The sequence below is a fragment of the Falco cherrug genome, chromosome 8, assembly GCF_023634085.1.
Source record: "Falco cherrug isolate bFalChe1 chromosome 8, bFalChe1.pri, whole genome shotgun sequence".
NCBI lineage: Eukaryota > Metazoa > Chordata > Aves > Falconiformes > Falconidae > Falco > Falco cherrug.
Genome location: NC_073704.1, coordinates 30,899,817 through 30,921,111, shown reverse-complemented (window position 1 = coordinate 30,921,111; position 21,295 = coordinate 30,899,817). Strand labels below are relative to the sequence as shown.

General features: G+C 42.4%; 1 protein-coding gene across 5 annotated transcripts in view; it reads left to right on the top strand.

Annotated features, from left to right (window-relative positions):
• The window catches only part of SEMA5B (semaphorin 5B), a 281,691-nt gene that overhangs the window by 194,872 nt on the left and 65,524 nt on the right, over positions 1-21,295 (top strand). For all 5 annotated transcript variants that reach the window (XM_055718846.1, XM_055718844.1, XM_055718845.1 and 2 more), the window contains 4 exons: positions 2,989-3,051; positions 13,403-13,501; positions 14,317-14,530; positions 17,089-17,374. In XM_055718846.1, the coding sequence (XP_055574821.1) occupies positions 2,989-3,051; positions 13,403-13,501; positions 14,317-14,530; positions 17,089-17,374 (662 nt within the window). The remainder of the gene's footprint in view (positions 1-2,988; positions 3,052-13,402; positions 13,502-14,316; positions 14,531-17,088; positions 17,375-21,295) is intronic.

The following is a 21,295-nucleotide window of genomic DNA, read 5'->3' as shown; positions in this document are numbered from 1 at the left end:
GAAACATCCCTTACAGTGCTGTAGTGTTGTGCAAATGTTAAGTAGGTGTCTACCTCACTGAGAAACATATGGGTACACACCAGAAGAGAAAAATCTTTCTGAAGATTTCTCTGTCAAATGTCCAGGATGTAGTTTGATATTGGGGCAAAATGAATCTAAGGTAGAGGAGGAAAATTTCATCTGGCAAGGATGGGTTTGGGATGGACACACCAGTGAGATGCAGGAGGTAGTGCACCAGCATTACACAGGGAGTTTGCACAAAGGAGCCCAAGACAACAAAGATGACAGTAGTGGGACATTTTGATCTGAAAAGACAGCTAATCAGTCAAGCAAAGAAACCAAACAATGCTGGAAAGCTCATGTGAAATCCCAAGCTCAGAGGTCTAAGCCTGCCCAGGACTTCTTACCAGGTCCAACCCAAAGGCTATGACCACAGATGTGTGCGGGCTCCTGGGAGCCCAGCAGGAGGGCATACCTAGGTGATACGTCAGCTGACTGGTGCGTATTCATACCTTGCAGTATAATTACTTAAACACACAAAAAGCTCCTTGGTTTTTCAATTCTATTTTTATTATTGACAAGATGTTCTGCTTTGCAGGGTCATGATTAGTTTCTTTGAGTAACTAGAGGTCATTGGAGTTACTCAGCCTTCCAACTAACTCCTCCCTGTCCTACCAAAGACATGTGTGGGACTTGTAAAACATGCTCTGAATTGCCATATTGCTTAATTATCCTCAGCTCTAATGAAGTGCACCCTGACTAATGGTGCAGTCACAAACAACATGTTCCTGTAATCTGGGCCATCACCAAGAGCTTCTGTTATCGCTAGACTCATCAAGGTGGCGCTTCAGAAAGCTGAAGGGCAGTGTTGCCTAATAAAAACATTTAGGCTCTGAGAACATAGCTGGAGGGGACCAGTGCTCTGACTTGAGCTGTATTTACAACATGTCTGAAAGCTCTGCGGTGCAGGTGGCTGGCAGGAAGAGCTAGGTGTCCCCTAGGAGGACAAATTCTTCTCTGTTGCATTGCTGCAATCCCAGAAGACCCAGAGTATTTGCATTGAAACAGCATCGATTGCTGAAGTAACCAACAATTTTTGTTTTCATCTTGTCCTGTCAAAGCACTGTTAAGGTAAACTGGGGTGTATAACGGAGAGTGCTCTGTCTCTGTTTTTGAAATGAAAGAGCCACCTAACAAGCCGCCTCTTCTGGATTATTTTTTTTTTAAATTAAGTTGTCAAAAATTGATCCAAGGTGCAAGGATACTGTGGTTAGATGAATGTAGACTAGATTTGGGACTGGGGATCAAGATGCTGCTGCACAGTTGTTTTGCAGATGTCAAGGGCTCCTGGGAGTCACCAGTCAAAATTCCTTGCTCTCCTGTGATGGTTTATTGACAAGCTTTCTCATCCAGTGACATATCCCCTCTCAGGATATGGCAGAATGATCCTTTTCAGCCAGGATTTATCCCAGCTCTCACAGAAACACTTCTAAGGCATAAGCTTTTGGCCTTCAGCCTGGATTGGACTGAGTACATGGGAGGTATTTCCCAAGCGACTCCCAGGGAAGGAGAGAGCTGTGCTCTTCCTTTCTCCCACTAGGTCTTTGCCTGTGCTCAGAAAGTCATACTTCAAGCCAAATGGAACTGAATGCTCAGATAATGGTAAAGACAGCATTTTTTTTGAATGAGGTAGAAATATTCTTTCCCCAAATGTTGTATATAAATGCATTTCCTGGGTGGTGTCATTTCTTGTGCTTCTGAGCAAGTGTCTTTGTGGACCTGAGCTGGGGGTGGGATAATTAATCCCCTCTTCTTAGTGGTCTCCTGTCTTTCTCCTGCAAAAACCAGGATTTATCATGTGTCGAGGGGAAAATTTCTATGGAAGCCCAGAGTTTAAATAAATGTATTGGCTACAGTGAGAAGGTTCAAGAAGAGTTCGGATCCAGACCGAACTTTGAAGCCATTTCCTGTGTTGGTAATGGACTGGAGAGAAAAAAAAGGAATCCTGGCTCTTTTAGGGGAGCTTTGGATCTGTATCTGAACTTTGTGAGTCTGGCCTTTCCCTATGTAACAGATCTATTTTTCTTGTACTCAGAATGATGTATTATGTATAATATGGATGTTTATATGTATTTTCACCTCTAGCTAACAATACCTGCTTGAATTTGTTAGGACTATTTTAAAAAAGTGCTGAAGGGAGGAAAATTGCAGAGGGCACTGAATGGTTGGGTATGTTGCTGAATATTTTAAATCTAAAAGTTGTCTCTAATGCAGCTTTGCTGGTCTTCACTTTTCTTGTGAAGAAAGGAGCCTCTTTGCTCCAAAACAGTCAGTCAGAACTGACTGGGGACCCCACATGCTCTCAGCCCCCAGTCAATAGTACCCTCAGCCCTATACGTTTTACTCCACCTCAGGATGTGATCCCACTTGTCTGGCATCACAAATCACCATCCAACCTTTCTTCCCACTTCCCGTCTCTCCAGGTTTCGCCTGTCAGCTCCCATTTGTTGTTTTATCCAGCTCACTTCACTGCAGGATTACCTAGAAGGTGATAATCTTGTAGGTAAATTTAAGGAGGCCAGCAGATTTGTGCAGAACTTCTGGATTTTGCTGTAGGGAAGGTTTTCATTTTGGTGGTGAAAACTGGTGGTTTTATACAGCACTGTTCTCTTTGAAAAGAAGGTGATGGCTTGGTGTGTGGGGCTTATGTCTTGGACCTTCCAGCTGAATGACTATCAGAAGTCGTATTTACACGTAAATTAAAGTCTGTCCTCTGTTAGCATTCCACTTGCTTCTGCCTCTGGACTTCTTACCTCTTTATCATTTGTGTGCACTGTGAGCGCAGTGGGAGATACATATTTACCGGCACAATGCTGCTTTTAAATTGGGGTGTGTAAATTGGCTGGAGATACTTGCTTTTGTTTTGGGAGTCTCCAGACATGGTGGTTGGTGGCATTGTCATGTGACTTGTGCATTTTGGTTTCTCAGGCAACAGCATGGGGTTCAGATGAAGACACCAGGAGGTCCTGTCAAAGTAAAGGGAAAACAGAGGTAAGTTCTGCTTTGCTACAATGATGTTATGGTTAAATTTATTTGCATCATGTGAAATCCACACAGGGAGCATCTGACACCAGCTTGAGCTTGTAAATTTGCAGCAGTGTAGATTTACCACCACAAGCGTGTAATAAGCACCACCAAACAAGCCATTTCAGAGGCCCCCTGTCCAAGTTATTAGACTTGCTCTGCATTAAATTTAAAGGTGATTTCACTGCTGGAGAGGACACAATTTGTGACACATCAAGGAGCAGAGTGGTGGCAAGCCAGGGGTAACATCTTGCGCAGTGGGGTGTGAGGCCGGGCAGGTTGGCTTAGGCTAGGTACTTAGCAGTGAGCCGCTGGCATTCAGCCACATCGGCTTCAATGCTTGTACACGGTTAGAGTTCATCTTTGTATAATTTGCTTGAATATGAGAATTGAATCTGCTAGCACACTGCAGTCCGTTCAGGTGCAGTATCACGGAGCTCCTTTGAAGGCAGGTGCAGTGTGCTAAACAGCAGTTTAAAGTAAGAATTGCTTGAACCAACACATGCTGTCCCAGAAGTTCAGTTTGCAGGCATTTCTGATTCAAACACAGGTCTTTTCTGCCCCTCTTCTGAGAAACTAAAACAAAGCCATCTAACTAAAAGCAGGAAATACTGTTCAAAAATCTTCAGGTCAGGCCTCAACTGAGAGGGTGTCCTGTTGTCCTTAGTACCACACCGCAGAATTTTCCATCTAAACCAAAGGAGTCGAACAAAGGATAAGAGAGAGTAAGCATGATCTTTGCTTAGACATGGACAGTGAAACAGAGAGTGAGTGTGTGGCTGGCCCAAAATGTTGGAATTCTGCCAGGTTTCAGTTCAGTGCTTTAAACACAAGCTTATATGACCTTCCATTGATCATATTAATTTTGTATAATAAACTTTCTGTGATTACTGTATTAACTTTTATAAACATTAAAAAGCTAACTTGAATTTTGCTGGATAGGCAACAATTTGCTTCATGTAGCTGTGGAGAAGAGGAGCATGGGTATTCTAGAACATCTGTTAAGAGTTTTGTGTAGGTTATGCAGGAAAACACCATGGAGGCAAAATGGGTTGGGCTAAATGAACACCAAACGTGGCCAGCCATGAGAAGAACCCAATAGAAGTTGGAGAAGATCAAAAAACTGCAGAACACAAGACAGGAGGAATTCTTGAATTTGTCATCTTTGTACTTTTTACTGTGTAAAGAAAGGATTTTACTCTTTTCTTCCATTGTAAAGTTTGTAAGATTTAAATTCTGTCCTATTGTTCATGAAGAATTTGAATTTATAAGCCAGAATTCTTTTTTCAACCCCTGGATAAAGCCATGCATTTGACTGGACAAATTCTAGGATAATTTCAGTTTATCTTTTTTACTGTCATGCCAAAAGAAAGCGATGGTCTGAGTATCTTTGCTGCTGCTGCCTCCCCAGACTGCAAAGGGTTTGCCAAAAAATCCATGAGGATAATGCCCTGAACAGTTGAGTTTATGCTGATTGTGATCCAGAGCTTGAAATTGTTCAGTGGGCAAAGTGGCAATGGGTGTGAAGTTCTGAGGAACAGTAATTAAGCAGACTGTCAGACACTTCTTGACACAGTTAATGGCAAATGGAGGTGTTGACTAAGAGTCTGACGAGAAGACATGAAGTTACGAACAAAGGCAGAAGGATCCTGCAGTAGCTAAGGAAACTCAGATCTCCCAGCTCTATATCTGCTCTAACCTGTGTCCATCGCTGAGTCACTCTTGGGGCAAGCCTACTCATTCATTGTTTGTTACACTGCAGAGAAATGACTTAACACTAGCTCCCAAAGTACTGAGTTTAGCCTAGCCGGCTGGTGAAGTGCTGTACTCCAGCAAAAGGTCCAGCTCTGACCCAGCATCTCTGCCCTTGGCTGGGCAAATGCAGCAAGTGAGAGCAGCACTAGTGTGAACATTTCCGATTCGGCAGTGCAATGGTGGCACAAGATGCAGAGCTCTGTCTGCCTCAGCTCTGCTTTGTCAAAACTTGACTAATGACAGTTTTCTACCTAGAACAGATGATTTGATGATAAATGTTATGGTTGTCAGGCACTTAGATATGTGGTGATAGAGGCTGGAAATAAGCAGGACCTTTGGCTCTTATGTTAATTCCCAGTGTAGTTTGCGTAAGTTATGACTGGTCCGTTTTCCTTGCCCATTTAATAATTTTGTATTTTAGTGTGAGGTTTTCAAAGCCATCCTAGTGAATTAAAATGCCGTTTTTTCCGCATTCATTGACCATGAGCCAGCAGTGTGCCCTGGTGGCCAAGAAGGCCAATGGGATCTTGGGCTGCATCAGGAGAACCGTGGCCAGCAGGTGGAGGGAGGTGATCCTCCCCCTCTGCTCTGCCCTGGTGAGGCTGCATCTGGAGTGCTGTGTCCAGTTCTGGGCTCCCCAGTTCAAGGGAGACAGGATCTCTGGACCCTCTGGAGAGGGTCCAGCAGAGGGCTACAAAGATGAGGAGGGGGCTGGAGCATCTCCCTGATGAGAAAGGCTGAGAGAGCTGGGCCTGTTTAGCCTGGAGGTGAGAAGACTGAGAGGGGATCTTATCAATGTATACATGTATCTTAAGGGAGAGTGTCAAGAGGATGGGGCCAGGCTCTTTTCAGTGGCACCCACAACAGGACAAGGGGCAACAGGCACAAACTGAAACACAAGAAGTTCCATCTGAATATGAGGAAGAACCTAATTTACTTTGAGGGTTACAGAGCACTGGAACAGCTGCCCAGAGAGGCTGTGGAGTTTCCTTCTCTGGAGACATTCAACCCCCCTGCGTGAGACTCTGTGCAACCTGCTCTAGGTGAATGCGCTTTAGCAGGGGTTGGACTAGATGATCTCCAGAGGTCCCTTCCAACCTTGACCATACTGTGATTCTGGGATTTAGCCATTTTTCTCTTGAGTATCTAAATCAGATTCTTCCTGCTGCTTAGAAAATTTCTTCCTAAAATGCTGAGAGCTTTATCATAAGGAAAACAAGAAGTGAAAGAGTAAAAGCCACAAAATGTATAAGAAGTATAATTATTATGACATGACAGTTACTCCACATTTCAGTACCTATTGGCCAGAGGAAAGGGAGATGAGAAATCTGGGTCTCAGATTCAAAGTTAAAGGTACCATTTCTTCTGACAACTTGTATAGCTCTGGCTGTGAATTTCACCTGCTTATTCCTATATTGAGCTCAGCAACTTGTGTTTGCCTGCTGCACCTTTTTGAGGAAGGCAAAAAGTTTTGAACTGAAGTCCTGAAACAAATGGGCTGACTCTGTGATTTGCTGGCTTGTTATGGCACATCACCTTCCCTGTTAATAACATGTACTCTATTTCATCTTTGGATCTGGCTTCTGTTTTGAGTGGCTGGGTCTTATTTTGCCCTTCTCTGTCGGGTTAAAGAGCCTTTTAGTTACCAATATTTATTTTGTACAAAGACACTTACATGCTCTTGTCAATTCAGTACTTGGGCTTTTTGATATAGTAAAAAGCTGAGCTCTCCAAGCTTCTTCTCTAAGTCATTTTCCTACTGCCCTTGAATATTTTTCATCTCTTTTCTGCACATTTCAATTTTTCACCTGTATTCCCTTGTCAATCTTTCTAATGCCTGAGTGTGATTAAAAGTTTTCCAACTCTTATTCACCTCTCTGTTCATATACATGGCAGTTTCATAAGCTCTTCTACCATAGGAGATCATGCTGAATTGCCTAGCCACTGTGACCACTAAATCCTTTTCACAGTTGCTAGTCTTGGGATGTAATCTCCCAGTCTGTACACAAAACCCTTTTGTTGCTTGCTCTTTAATGAATAATACCTCACAAAAATGTATTTTGCTTGTTGGGTCCAGCTCACCAACCAGCCTAGCATATATCACTAATATATATATATATATATATGGTGAGGCATTGGTCTCACTGGTAATTACTGTTTTTGTAAACTTTGAGTTACCCACAAATGTTTGTTAAGAAAAATGTTGATACTTGGCTAGTACCACCCCATTTGAAGCCCTGCTAGATAGCAAGTTTATGAATGATTTCACATTGAGGACTATTTCAGCCCAGTAATTAATCAGATTTTAATCCATTAATGTATAAGTTCTTGAACCTGATTTTAAAGTTAACTCTCTGCAATGTATCTTGTGGTATTAAACACCTCAGAAAAGTCTTTTTTATTTGTTATTTTTATCAACTAAAACTTGTGGTTTCTGCAAATAATTATACATACTTTACTTGCCATATCTCTTGAGATCCATGCTGGCTTCCATGAGTAATTATCCTTATTTTTGCAGCATTTATAAAATGTATCATGATCAACACCTTAAAATTGTCCCCTGGAAAACATTCACATTACTGAAAGACAATGCAAAGAACAAAGTCAGTGTTATGCTGCCTTTCTTTCTGTCTTCCAAATGAAATCACCCAGAAGTTTTAGTTAAAATGAGTGATAGACACAACAGAAGGGGAAGACCTGTGTTTAATTTCATTAGGAGTTGCTGAACTTCTAGTTTGTAATTGGCTTGTCTCTGCGTAACAATTCACATCCACCACGTCTAAGGAATTTTGCCTGACATGGGAAGTTGTGGCTTTCTAAACGTGAGCACTTTGGTCTTTCTCTTTTCTAAACACAGAATTATTTGTTGACTTTTCAAAAGCAGCACGCCATCATTTCAAAACGTGAAAAGGAACCCTTTGTGAAAATGGCAACTCTTATGTGCTGTCCTAAGAGATTTGCTTAGCCAGGAAAAGTATGATGCACTAACAGCGCTTCTGGAGCAAGAAAGAACATCTGATAGGCATTCAGCTACTGGTTTTCCCATTGTATTGATAGTTTGTTCCTTTTTTTGGTGTCATGTCCTGATGCTGGTGCTTATGATTCACATGAGGTTACAGGGAAATCCTAGCCCAAGGCTTCAGCCCAGCTAAATGGTTTTGGTGCAGAAATTGCTGAGCTAATGGAGGAATCGGCTCTTTCAGGCCTTCAAGTGACTCTGTCACACAGAGGATGTGCCCTCTGGTTATCCAGTGGAGCTGGGAATCTCCATGCCACTTACCAATAATAGATGTCCAGGTAGGATAGGCACCATATAAATTCCCAAGCAAGTAGAAATAACTGGGAGGCGGTCAGATATTTTTTCTCCCTTTGTAACTGCGCTGAGAGAACTGAACCCACGTTCCTAGTACTTCTATCAATGCAGAATCAGCCCCCAAGTTTGATTCGAAGTCCATTAAAGAAAACTTGGCTGGAAAAATCTTTAGCAATTCTTTTTGCGATCTATTGCTCTCAAAGGAGAAAGACAGCTTGGTCAGGGCATTGGCTTAGACTGATTAACGGAATTGTTTGTCCAAAGGATTAAATATAGATATCTGAAAGCGTGTTAATAACAGCGCTCAAGAACATGTTAGGTCTTGATTATTTTTTAACAAATTGGGATGAAATGCAACAGATAATTGTTTGCTGCACTCTAAAATCCTGTTGAAAGGGGTAACATGGGGTTCTGCTGGCTGATTCTCTGAAATCCAGGTTGTACTCTAGGAGTTTGTGTTCCTTTACCGAGGACAGCAGACCATCTGAAACAGCTATTTTTCTCATACAGTGTGTAACTGTGTTTTTTCAAATATATCAGTATGTGATGAAATAGTGTTAGCAAAAAAAAAAAAAAATAATTTAAAAGGAGATCTCTGACACCAGGGCTTGAGTGGTTTATTCAAAGTAAAAGGCCAATTAAAGTAGGGCCTATGTATGACTATGCTTTCAAAGAAAAGTACATCTGTACAATGAAGTTAAGGGCTTATGACATTTCGGCTCTCCCATGTTCAGAAATGACAAGAATCAACTCAAGAGGCACCTACAGCTGGCTTATTCACAGCATCCTGAAAATGTCTTTTTGAATTTTACCCCAAACCAAAGCTGGCAGGAGGTCAGCCCCTCCATTTGCTGATCTGTCCACATGAATGAAGGGAGTAACAGGGCACCACTCTTGGTTCTTGGGTTTGAAATGCGCTCTTAAAGCAGCCTGACATCTCTATGAGCTAGAAAGAGGCCTGGGCCTGTCCAGAGTCATGAAAGTTACAGCACTCAGACAGACACATTCAAATATTGGATGTTGCAAAAAATGGGATAAATGAGGATAGGCTTAAACTCAGGGGGGTGGGAGAGAGGGGCTTCAGTGAAATTTATCCTCTTCGTGACATTGAGACCCTGTGCCCTGTAGGGTTGAGCATTAGAAGTCATGTACTCTTCCTTTCTAGGAAAACAAGGGTCATTAGAATGGAGAAGAGGGATATCTGCTCAATTTAAGGCCTTACTTCAAAAATGGATGAGTACCAGGTAATTTTGAGGAAGGAGCAAGAGCCCCAAAGTGAGTAACATGCAAGTCATAGGAAAATCAGATGCGCTTAATGCTCTGGCAGTGAGCCACAGGTTTTTATCAGCTCTGCCATATATTTAATAATAATCCCAACTAATATAACTGGGTTATTCTCATTAACCATATAAATACCCAGTCTTCCCCCTTTATTTAAATCTTTAATCTTTTGATCCCAATAATATCTTCTGGTGATGAGATTTGCAGACTGATCATACACAGACTTAACTGTCTGCTCCATAACGTGAGAGCAGGATCCAAGTATTGTCTTGTCTGGACAGAGTTGGGTTCAAGCTTGCCAGATTTTCCAGCTACATTAAAGCCTGTCTGAATTTTGCCTCCTGCATGCCTAGAGTTTTCCAGCCACATGGGAAGAAAATGTATTAAATAGCTCCTATTTTCTGTAGGGGGCTGTGAGATGATTTTACTAACCAGTTGTCTCAGCTACAAATTGTTGCAGAGAGCAGCGTGTTGAATGACTTTTCGAAGCAAATCCAGGCTGGTTTAAGGAACACAGAGAAAAGACTGTGCCTTGCTAGTTATTTTGAGAATAGAGTAGAAAGAGGATCTAATGTAAATCTCACTGATAGTGTCTTGAGAAAAATCCTGCAAGCTGGGGCATTTAAGTGGTTCAGTTTCTCCTTTGCTTTTCTTAGAAGTTTTCATGAGCTGATGTGACTGGCAGTGGGTACAGCAATAAGAGGGATGAGATGAGCACCGTATTCCTCTTTGGGCCAGGCATGCTAGAGAGGTTTGGTCTGGTAGCTGGAGTTTTGTTGCTGTCCTTCAGGATCTCCTCTGACTTAGTGTGTCACCATGGCAAGTCCTTTAGCACCTGCATGTTTTGATTCACCTAGCTGAGAGAACAGGGCAGATAATGTACAACTGTTTCAGAACATTAAGTTGTATAAATTGCTTTGAGACTAGTGTATGAAATGTACATATTATCATTGATTTTCCTTCAGGAGCATGGAGCATCATCGCTAAGGCAGGTCCAGGGAAAATACGTACTCAGTGAGTTCGTAGGAACACCTATGGTTGGATATGGCCCACACCTAGTAGTGTCTATTTTTAAGCAGAGTAGAAAACATCCAGTAGTCACCCCGGTTCCTGCCTTTTACAGCCAATGAAATAATCAGTGACCTTGGTGCATCCAGTTCCCTGAAAATGATCAGCTGTCAAATGTTTCCAATCTAACACCTGAACCATATTGACTGTGGTCTTTTGCTCTTTGCTACCACAGCTGGGAATGGGCTGGAAGTCACAGATTAAATATTCCAGTGCAAGTTCAGACAGCAGCAGATATATTTGCTCAGTATGGTGTCTCCTCTGTTTCTATAAATAACTTCTGCTTTGCATTGAATGGATAGAAATAAACCCATGTTTAATTAGGCTAAAATAACACAATATTTTACTAGCTTCCAGAGTCCTTACCAAGCCAAGCTACTGCACCTTGGAGTAAAGTGTGCTACAGATGCATCACTGCCGGTAGACTCCAGAAGATCATCCAGTACATGACCTCATAGAGAAATGCTTTTTTGTGTGCTAACTTCTCAACTGGGAAGATTTTTAGAGAAATTGAAGTCTGTTAATCTGTAATATAGTTCTGTGCAAAGAGGAGAATTCTGCAAATTAGAATTTTAGATTTCTGCAGGGCAGGGGTTTAGTTAGGAATATATTGAAGTACCTAGGCAGGAAAGGGTCCAGCAATGTGACTGGTATTAGCTGATTTAGGTCAGAAACTATGCCCAGGCTCTGCACAAAGCAGAGAAAGGTGCAAGTGGAGGGGGAGCAGATGGGTACTGTCTTACTGTGTGAAATTTGGATACAGAGCTGGATTCTGGGTTAGATGCCAAATCAGTCATATTCTGTAAACAAAACCCTGTTGGGAGAGGAGCCCATACCTTTTTTTGTAGCATCCCCCCCAAGAATTTATAGTACTTTGCAGTTAAATATGTAGTGGTCCCAATATTATGTGGGATTGAATAACTGTGCTCTACAGAAAGAGGAATTACTTAATGCACTCATGAAATGCAGACATCTCTGGGGCAGGGAATAACTAACAGGGCTCACAGCACCACATAACAATGACAGCAGAGGGCAGAGGGGCTGGCAAGCCCTTCATCTTATTAAAAGAAGTGATGAGACCTCTATTCTCAACGCACAGCAGGTGGGACTGTGCTTCTCAAGGTCCTATTTGATAGACTGATGCGCAGTTACCATGACTGATCTGCTTCTGAAAGAAGACGTGTTGAATGAACCCAGCTATGAATTTAAGCTCTCGTTTTTGGGTGCCAGACATTATGTATCTGATCCCCAGTGTCCTTGCAGAGGCTCAAGGCTGGCAGCGCTTTTTGGTGCTTTGTAGCCTCTGCCTGGGCTGGGCAAGTGCTCCTGGGCTGGCTTGGGAGTGCAGTCCCGGTGATCTTCTCCATTTGAAAGCAAGCCACACGTCCTGCCCATGCAGTCGCCTGTCTGTGGCTAGTGCTAGTGGGTTTCTGCTAAATGCCATCCTTCAACGAGTTCATTTCCATACAGCAAATGAAAGGAGATGGCATGTAAACCAGCTAAGCAAGCCTCTTCCTTTCCAGATGATAGGGAGCGTTTCTACACTGCTGAATCTTGCAAATGAAGTCTTCAGGGAGATGATCAACAGTGTGGAGCACTGTGAGACAGGGAAGCTCACAGAGTGATTGCTGCTTACAGAAGAAGTGGTGTCTGCAGCTGTAGGCTCAACTTAGTGGCAAATTATGATCTGTTGGAGGGAGGAAAGCAAAGCAGCCGGGATAACCCAGCTGAGGGTATTATTTTTTAACAAGTTTCCTTTTCTGTTTATGGTAGAATATAATAGACTTTCTTCACTTGGAGCCCTGCGGATGCCATTTGTTAGCCATTGCTGTTATCCTTTCCTCTGAGGTGGCCCCAGAGCCCAGGGCAGGCAGGCTGATGCCAGGGTACTGTACATCTCCCCTCGGGGCTGTTTGGATGAACCTTGGGGCAGGCAGCTCTCAAGTCTGGCACTGCCTGTGGGAGTTGCATGCTAGTCTTGCACCTCCCTTTCCCCATGGGCACTGTTAGAAAGTCCCTGCCTTCTGTGGCCTCTTCCTCCCCCACTGCTTACCTCCCCAGAGATGCTCAGTTAGCCTGATCTGTAGTCCACAGGTCTCTGGATCTGACTTTGTGGGGAGAGAGACCGTGGCTCTCTCCAACAAAACAAAGGAGATTTTTCTGGAAAAAGCCAGCTGCAGCTTTGTGCTGCTACCCCTGCCCCAGCATGGGGTGACAGGAACCCCATGCTTTTGGGCACTGGCGTGTTGAGGGAGTTGCATATTTGTACAGCAAGTGGTCACGCAGCTGAGAAGAGGGGATTTGCTGTTTCTTACTGGCCTGACCTGAAAGAAGAACTCCTTCTACCATGGAAAATTCTCAGCACACAATCCTTGTGGGAGGCAGGAAGTAACAGCCTGTTCAAGCACGAGATTCTCCTGACCAACCTGGTCTATTAAGGAGAAGTTCCTGCTGTTTTCCTGCTGGCACTGGTGTGAATTATAGTGCAGATGGACCTGCTGTCCTTCACTGGAGTTTATGTCTGGGTAACGTTTTCAAAGCTGCAGCATTACTGGAAAAAATAGGTCAGAAGTATCATCATGAAAAGAGGGAGGATTTCTCCTCCAATCTAAGCAGAAAGTGGCACTTGTGTAGCTAATACAGAGCCAACCTGATGGATAACATCCTATCCAGGGATTGTGCGGGGCTATGATTAGAGAAATAACCAGCAAATTGGGCTTGCTTACCTAGACCGCTAGCTCCCTACAGCTATGCACTGCTTGATCCAACAACCCTCAGTCCGAGTTAGAGCTAAGGAAGGTGTATTCCAGCTGCAATACAGGTAATTTTTTTTTTAATGTAATAAACAACTCCACAGTCTCCTTTTCAAAAATCCTTTGTCTCTGCCTTATGTCCCTATAGGAAGAGTGCCAGAACTATGTCCGAGTGCTGATTGTTTATGGCAAGAAGGTTTTTACCTGTGGTACCAATGCCTTTTCACCAGTGTGTTCCAGTCGACAGGTCTGTTTTGTCTCTTTTACAGTGATGGAGAGGGCTGGGCACGTGCTCTGGGGAAAGCCAGTCATTTGGCAGGGCATGATGGCTGCAGAGAATATGTTCTAAATGTAGCTGGTCTGAAATTATTTGGGTTTTCTTCTTTGTGTCCCTTTGGGCTGCTTCGGGGCAGTGGGTGTATCTGCAGGTGGGGAGCAAGAATCTCGTGTTATGGGTGAGCTGGCTCTGGATAAAGTACTGCTCGTGTAAACCTTGGGTATGCTGTTGAAAATGGGGAATATAGACAAGCTTAGCTGTGAGTACTCCTGAGCTGAATACTTAAATGTTTCCTTAAAATAAATGGCAAAACTCCCTTTGTCTTCAAAGGAGGCAGAAGCAGGTCCAGAGCAATGTTTATTTTAATGTTTTTGAATGGCAGTATGCATTCAGGAGCTGTCTGTGGAAGATTAGAACCCTGTGCTAGCAGCAGGAACACCTGATTAAACTGAGTGGGTTGGGCCCTACAGGGTTTATTGACTGGGGAATTACCCTTCTTACAAAGCAATAGGATCAGTGAGGCTCAGATACAACTTCTTACGTTGGCAAATGATGGAAGTAAAGATCAATTTACAGTCATCACTGACATTACATTCTTATTACGTTGGCAAACGATGGATGTAAAGATCAATTTACAGTCGTCACTGACATTACATTCTTATAGCTGCCTGTTTTTTTTTAAATGAGGGTTTTGCTCATAGGTACTCGTGGGCAAACTGAATTCTCTATACCAGTAAGAAAGCCAGATGCTCTTTAAATTCTCTCCTCTCTCCTTTTAAATACAGGTAGGAAATCTTAGCAAAATCATTGACAGAATTAATGGAGTGGCTCGGTGCCCGTACGACCCTCGGCATAACTCGACAGCTGTGATTACATCACGAGGAGAACTCTATGCTGCAACTGTAATTGATTTCTCTGGACGGGATCCTGCTATTTACCGCAGCCTTGGAAATGTTCCCCCACTTAGGACAGCACAATACAACTCCAAATGGCTCAATGGTAAAGTCATGTGGGTCATATCTTAGCAAGAGGAGTATTAAAGTCAGCTTGACAGGCTTGTAAATCTTTCCCTCTGTTTTTATACTGAGATCCAGAATTACGATGGGGAAGGGCTTCTGGTGCAATAATCAATGCAGCTTAGAAGACATTTAAAAATAGCCTGGAAGTATTTCAGAGAAGTTGATTTAGAACATAGTGGGTCTTACAGGCTGCTTAACATATGTATGGGTCTGTGTCTTGTGAGATGACCAAATACATCATTTTAACAAGAAAACCACTCAAACATTTGAGGATCAAAACCAACTTAAAGCATCATATTGTTGACCTAGTTCTGCACAGTGTTAAGCACCCTCTACTTCCATTGACTCAGATGAAGATGGTTGGTTTCAGTGCAAGATAGTCCGAAAATGAGAAAATTCACAGCACGTTATGTTCCATGTGAAACCATGCTGTTGTGGATTTATAGTTATTAAAAGCAGCTGTAACCCCAGTGTGGTAATACCCTGCATCAAGCAAGCTATAGAATTTCAACCAGTAATTCTTGCATTGAGTCCACACTTTCTGACTGGGGCAAAGCACATCTTATCTGAGGAGACTGTAGTGATGGAGACCCCAATATTCCATTTCCCCTCTCTCCTTTGACCCAGGTAAGTTGACAAGATATTCAGAATCTTTCTATTGGATTTCAGGACCTTTCAATCAAAGATACGAGCAGTGGGACTGTGCACTCTCTGGAGCTTAATGAGACTGAGCTAGGCTGCTGCAGGCATATTGAAGTCAGTATGGAGAACCAGAGTTTTAGGAGAAGGTTGTCATCAGGCAAGACTGAATTAGGACCAAGAAGCAGCATAACCCATATACACTCAATAGAAATATGTGCCTCTTGTCTGTGCATGAATGAAGAATTCAGAAGGAAGCCACACTGGAACAGTGAAGCTTAAGGAAAAACAAACAGAATCTGAGTTTCTAGTCTGTGATTGAAAAAACTGACGTGACTCTTGGATTTATAACTTTGTGCAGCACTGGTGACATTGGAGTAATTTCATCCTGTTCTGGGTACTTTTCAACAAGAAACAGAAAACTTGAAGATGATTCAAAGAAGAGCCATGCAGTGATTTGAAGCTTGGAAAGCCTGCCTCACAGTGAGAGACTTAAGGAGCTCAATTTATTTATCTTTCTGCAAAGGAGATAAAAGGTGTTTTGTTCATGATATGGAAGTACTTACATCAAGAGAAGATTTCTGGCAGGATAAAGTTCTTTAATCTAGCAGACAAGTCATGACAAGAGCCTGTGATTGGAAGCTGAAACCAGATAATGTCAAATGGAGAAAGTAGTACAGGTTGCAGCTGGGGCAGTCTTTAGTCGGCTGAACGAGTCACTGAGAAAAGTGATGGATATAAATCCATGTGACATTGTCCAGTAAGATCGGATCTCCTTTGAAAGATGTTCACCTGTTAGTTACTGGATCGGATGGTGGAGTTACAGGGTGAAATTCTCTGGTTCATGTTAGTCAGAAGGTCAGACTGGTGATCACGATGGTCTCTTTGAGGTTCACTGTTTGAAGGAGAAAGTTTGAGGGGAGATGCTCTGCGGTGCCTTCCCCTCCGTACCATCGTCTGCTTCCCAAACCTGCCTTGCAGCAACATCACAGCATCAGTCTGCCTTCCTCTTCCTTCACCACGACTCTGTTCTCCTTTCACTCCTGGGATGCAGCGTTAAAGGAATTCTGTATTTTCCTTTCTTCTTTGAGTATTACTCAGAAATGAACATTCTAAAAGCACCCTATCAAACCAACAAGATTTATTTTTGTTTAGTCAAATATTATTCGTATCTTTTCCCTTTGCCAAAGAAACTGTTGGGATAAAAGACCATGCACTTTAAAGCTTTGTTAAATACCCAGTTCAAATATTTGCTACAAAACCAATTCCAGGTTCTTTTTAATTTTTGTGAAAATAATAAGCATAATTCTAGGAGAAAAAACGTTAAGGAGAACTTACTTCAGTACCGTTAGTCTGTGGCATGGTTTTGTTTTGCAGACATAAGATAATCTTTTGTGCCTAGAAACTGGAAAGGCTGCATGATAAAAGCCAGATGTGATTGCACTGGGAGAGTAGGTTGAATGTTTCAGTACAGCAGTCTGGGGAATTGGGCGGATGCACGCAGCATATTTAACACATCATAAGGTGCACTTCAGCAGTGAATAGGTGAAGGAACCCAATGGGAAGGCTTTATGTTGTAAAATGAGTATAGGTACAGAGACTAGTCATGCATATGCAAAGTGTTGAACTCTGCTTTCACTGAAATCGGTAGCAGCCTTGCCAATAGAGTGGGGAAACATAGGGGCCTTTCCAAGATCTGAAAAATGGAGCTAGAGCTGTATCCCCATATATCATTATTCCCATCTACTGTTTCCATGTCCTCTGCTAACTCCAAAGTCCCTGTGGTCCCAGCTTCGACAGCCTGCATAAAGGGAGCTGGCAGTGTGATGCATCGTGCAAGTCAGTGAGTACAGATTGATTTCTGACCTGTATAAGTCTCTTCAAATGTTTGTTTTACAGAGCCTAACTTTATTGCTGCCTACGACATCGGTTTGTTCACCTACTTCTTCTTCCGAGAGAATGCGGTAGAACATGACTGTGGGAAAACAGTGTATTCTCGTGTGGCAAGAGTTTGCAAAAATGATATCGGGGGGAGATTTTTGCTGGAGGACACATGGACAACTTTCATGAAGGCCAGGCTGAACTGCTCCCGGGCTGGAGAAATCCCTTTCTATTATAATGAATTGCAAAGCACCTTCTACCTTCCTGAGCAAGATCTGATCTATGGTGTCTTCACTACTAATGTGTAAGTTGCACTGTTTTTACTGCCCTTCTATCCCCAGCAGTCTGAGACTAACAATATCTGAATTTCTTAGACAGTCTGCACAATCATTTCTGAAAGATCCTTTGGTTTACATGAAGGAATAGACAAGTCTGTGTTATCCGTCATGGTAATATGACCTTTAGGACAATGTTTTTAATCTACGGTTCATAGGTTCCTGGAGTCCATAAAAGCTGACTGTGCAGTTCTAGGGTAACTTAATTTGATATAAACCTGGGCTGTGACAGACTTTTGACTTTTTGTAGTAGCAATGCTACTTGTGTAGCTCAGAAAGCTGGTCTGAAAATTACCCAGGAGCAAAACGTAATTAATTTTCAGCCAGGCTAACTGCCTGGACAAGCTGACAGAATTGTGTAGATGTTGGGGCTGGCCCATGAGATGAGCAGGTACATATGCTTGGGAGAGAAGGACTGGAAGGAGGAGAATGAGGCAGATGGGATCACAAAGCCTAGGCTGAAATCAACAAAAAATGCTGTTGAATAAACTTTGTAGAAGCAAGGTCATGCAGGCTACACAGCATTTGACATTTCCAAGGGGCACTGTACCTCTGCTACAGACTGTTTCAGGTCCACAAATCAAAAGCAGTGTTGGAACTCTGAGGGGAAGGCATGATTTCTGAAACTTTATAATCACCTCTTCTTGGCTTGATATTGAAAAAACTTGTAATTGGAATGATTTAGTGTAGCTGTGAAAGCAGTAAGGAGAAGAGGAGTTAATTAAAAAATATATTAAAAAACTCATAATGTATATTTTTAAGTCAGGAAAACTCAAGTAATTTTTCCTGTGCAGCCCAAGGCTAGGATGATAAGTTTCAAGCTATAACCAGTCTGCACAGTATTGAGTTTCAATAATACATGTTCTCCAGGGGGGTGTTATCCTGATGTGTAAACTAGAGAATGAAAATCTGAGTTAGTTACTCCACGTGACAAACAAAGTACCTTCCTCATGCTGGGAAGCCAACTTCTTTGGAGTTTTTGTGTGCAATGGAGTACCGTTTGATATGAATAATGGACTGTTTCCAAGAAGCCCACAGCAAACCAAAGAGGTGAAGCTTCACTGAAGTACAGGCCTTGCTATTTTGGTGTGTCACTTGCTGGTGTGACAGGGCCCTTGAAGTCACAAAGCGTCAGCCCCAATTTTGTGAGCTAAAGCGCTGTTGGGAGTTTCGCCATGAGAGTCAACAGAGCCTGAATGTTATAGCCACTCTGTAAATGCCAAGAAGTAGGGCAGTGTTTGGCCACCCTCATCTATCTTCCATGTTTTGTGTCTGCACAATCATTGCCAATGTCAGCCAAAAGTAAGCCAGTGGTGAAACAACCAAAAAAATAAACATGATAGAGCGCTGCACCTTGACTGTGGACTTTGGGGAAAATCTGTCCTGGGACTGAAAGGGGCATGAGTTGTTCTCTAAAAATATCTAGAGTATGTTAGCCAAACTTCTTGAACAGTAAAAGGAAACCTGGCTACTGCTTTGGGTGTCTGAGATTCTGAGATGACACTTCTTTTTCTTTTTCTTTTTTTTTTTTTTTTTTTTTTTTCAGTCAGAGAGGACTTCTATTCCCATAGTGATAATGTTCTTTCTATCCATTTGTCCATTCATCCAACCAAGAAGAGAAGTTGGAAATAAGAAAATTATTAATTACTGTATTATATGTATCAAATTGGTATAGTTTGGGGGCTGTAAGGGTGGGAGACATAGGCTAGCTGTGGTTGGAAGAGTTCTCTTCTGCTGTGACTGTCTCCCAGGTTTAACGTGAGGTGTGATGAGTGTTACTTGTCTCGTTTGGGTTACACTAAAGTCACCCTTCATACATTAGGGGTGTACATTCTCTCTTGTATCTTCTGAGGACAATTAATATGTAACATTTGTGTAATTGAAGAAATGAGTTATTGATAATAGCTGAAGTTAGATCAAGTAGCATTTTGGGTCTACAACATGATGTTCTTCTGAGAGTTCAAAGAGAAAATGTTCCAATTTGTCATCCGACTAGAGAAATAATGGTAATTATTCTTTTAACTTCCACTGGGACTTATTTCATGCTGCATGAGCTCTGCATACCAAAAAGGGTTGATGTATGCTCCAGCGTGAATTTCTTTATAATGGAATACCAATAAATCACAGAATATGATTTTTTGTTTAAAGGTATTTTTATTTTGCAAGGTTCTTGTTTAATGCATTTAGGGTCATCTTACAACAAAGGGGTATTAGTGGTTGTGGAAACACCCCCATATAGCTTTATTGCTTCACGTTACGTTATACCCAGATGAATCAGTGGGAAAGAGCATTTTGGGGAAGCTGCTGATGAAATATTGTAGGTGTTTCTATTAATTTTTTTCTGGGAGGTAATAGTGACAGTGTTAAAACCTCCCTGAACTTAACCCATTCTCTAAACCACCTAGTTAACCACAGGAAGCAGGAGGTGGGAATACTGGAGACTGCACTTCATGCTAGGACAAGGAGCCAGCTGCACAAGTTGATGTCACTGGCTTGAGACTGGGACCAAACGTTTGTTAGGGAGGGATGGGAAATATGCCAGGTCACAGATGGAAAGGAAAATGGGCCACAGATTTAATGGAAAACCTCTTTCCTTTTCCTCTCTGGCAAAGGGAAAGGGCTAAACTATGGAGTCCTTAGCAGGGCCCTGAAAATATCCTTCTTTTTTTTAAAAAAAGTATTTTTATTAGACTAGTTGGGTTTTATTCTTTCTTTTCTTTTTCATTGTCTTTCTCATTCTTTTTTTTTCCATGTGTGCCTGAAGGCATTTACTTGTCATCCATCATTAGCTCTGTCTTAAGGGCTGCCGTCTGTGAGCATGCACTGCGTCAGCAGCGTTCAGACAAAAGTGGAGAAAGGTTCACCCAGCATTGCTTTGACATGTTCAAAGTTAGCTACTCCATCACTCCGGGGATGGAAAGGGCAGGGGCAGGAGAGGAGAATGAGAGGTTCTTCCTGATGTTGTATTGCTCGGAAGAAATATGCTGTGAAAGAATCTGTTCTGCTTTTCAGCCTGGGACTGCGGAGCAAGGCTTTTTTTTTATGCAAGAGAGTGTAATTATTGGTTTAGTAAAAAAGAATGTGCTCTTTTCAGAGAATTCAAATTGCTTTAATTAGCAGAAAGATACATACAGCAGGGCTTCGGTTATTTAAAAGACACTGTGACGAGTCAGTCTCTTGTGCTAACCCTATTTTTAGTTTTATTCTGGTATCTTTTTCTCTAATTGTTATTCTTTTCCTTTAAAAAAAAAACCAAAAAACCCCCAAACCCACACAGGGGAAGGGGAGAGCTGAGAGCAGGTTTAAATTTCAGGTTACCACTTGGCAAATGTCCTTCTTTGGGCCAGCTTCCCTGAGGTGCCCTCAGCATCTGGGAAGCACCCTCCAGCCCTCTTAAGACAAAAGGATCTGAGCCTGCTCAGGACCTTGCTGAAATGGGTCTTCCGTGACTGAAAATGGCAAAGGCCAACTGATCTGTGTGTGAGTCTGACTGGGCAGTGGAGCATTCCTACAACAACTCCCTTCCAAGAGTCCTTCCCACAGTGTTAGTTCCCTAGCCATGCCTCCCCTGGCTGGTGCGTGCCTGGTGAACAGTCTGCCCGAGACAGATGCTGTTCCCAGCTGGGAACACAAAGAAGTGAACTGTGATCATTGAAAACAGAGGCTTTCACATATTAGCAAGACCTTTTTGCATGCTGAGCTGCTGTAACAACCAGTCTAGTTTGCACTGTCACCCTTTCCCTTCCTCTGCATGTGTATGCATGCTTGTGTGTATTTTATTTATACATATATATATATAGACATAAAAAATATTAGGGGATAGATTTTATAGCTTGAGATTTCAGGAGCCTGTAGAAACAGAATTTCACCTTGAGAACCACCAAGAGATC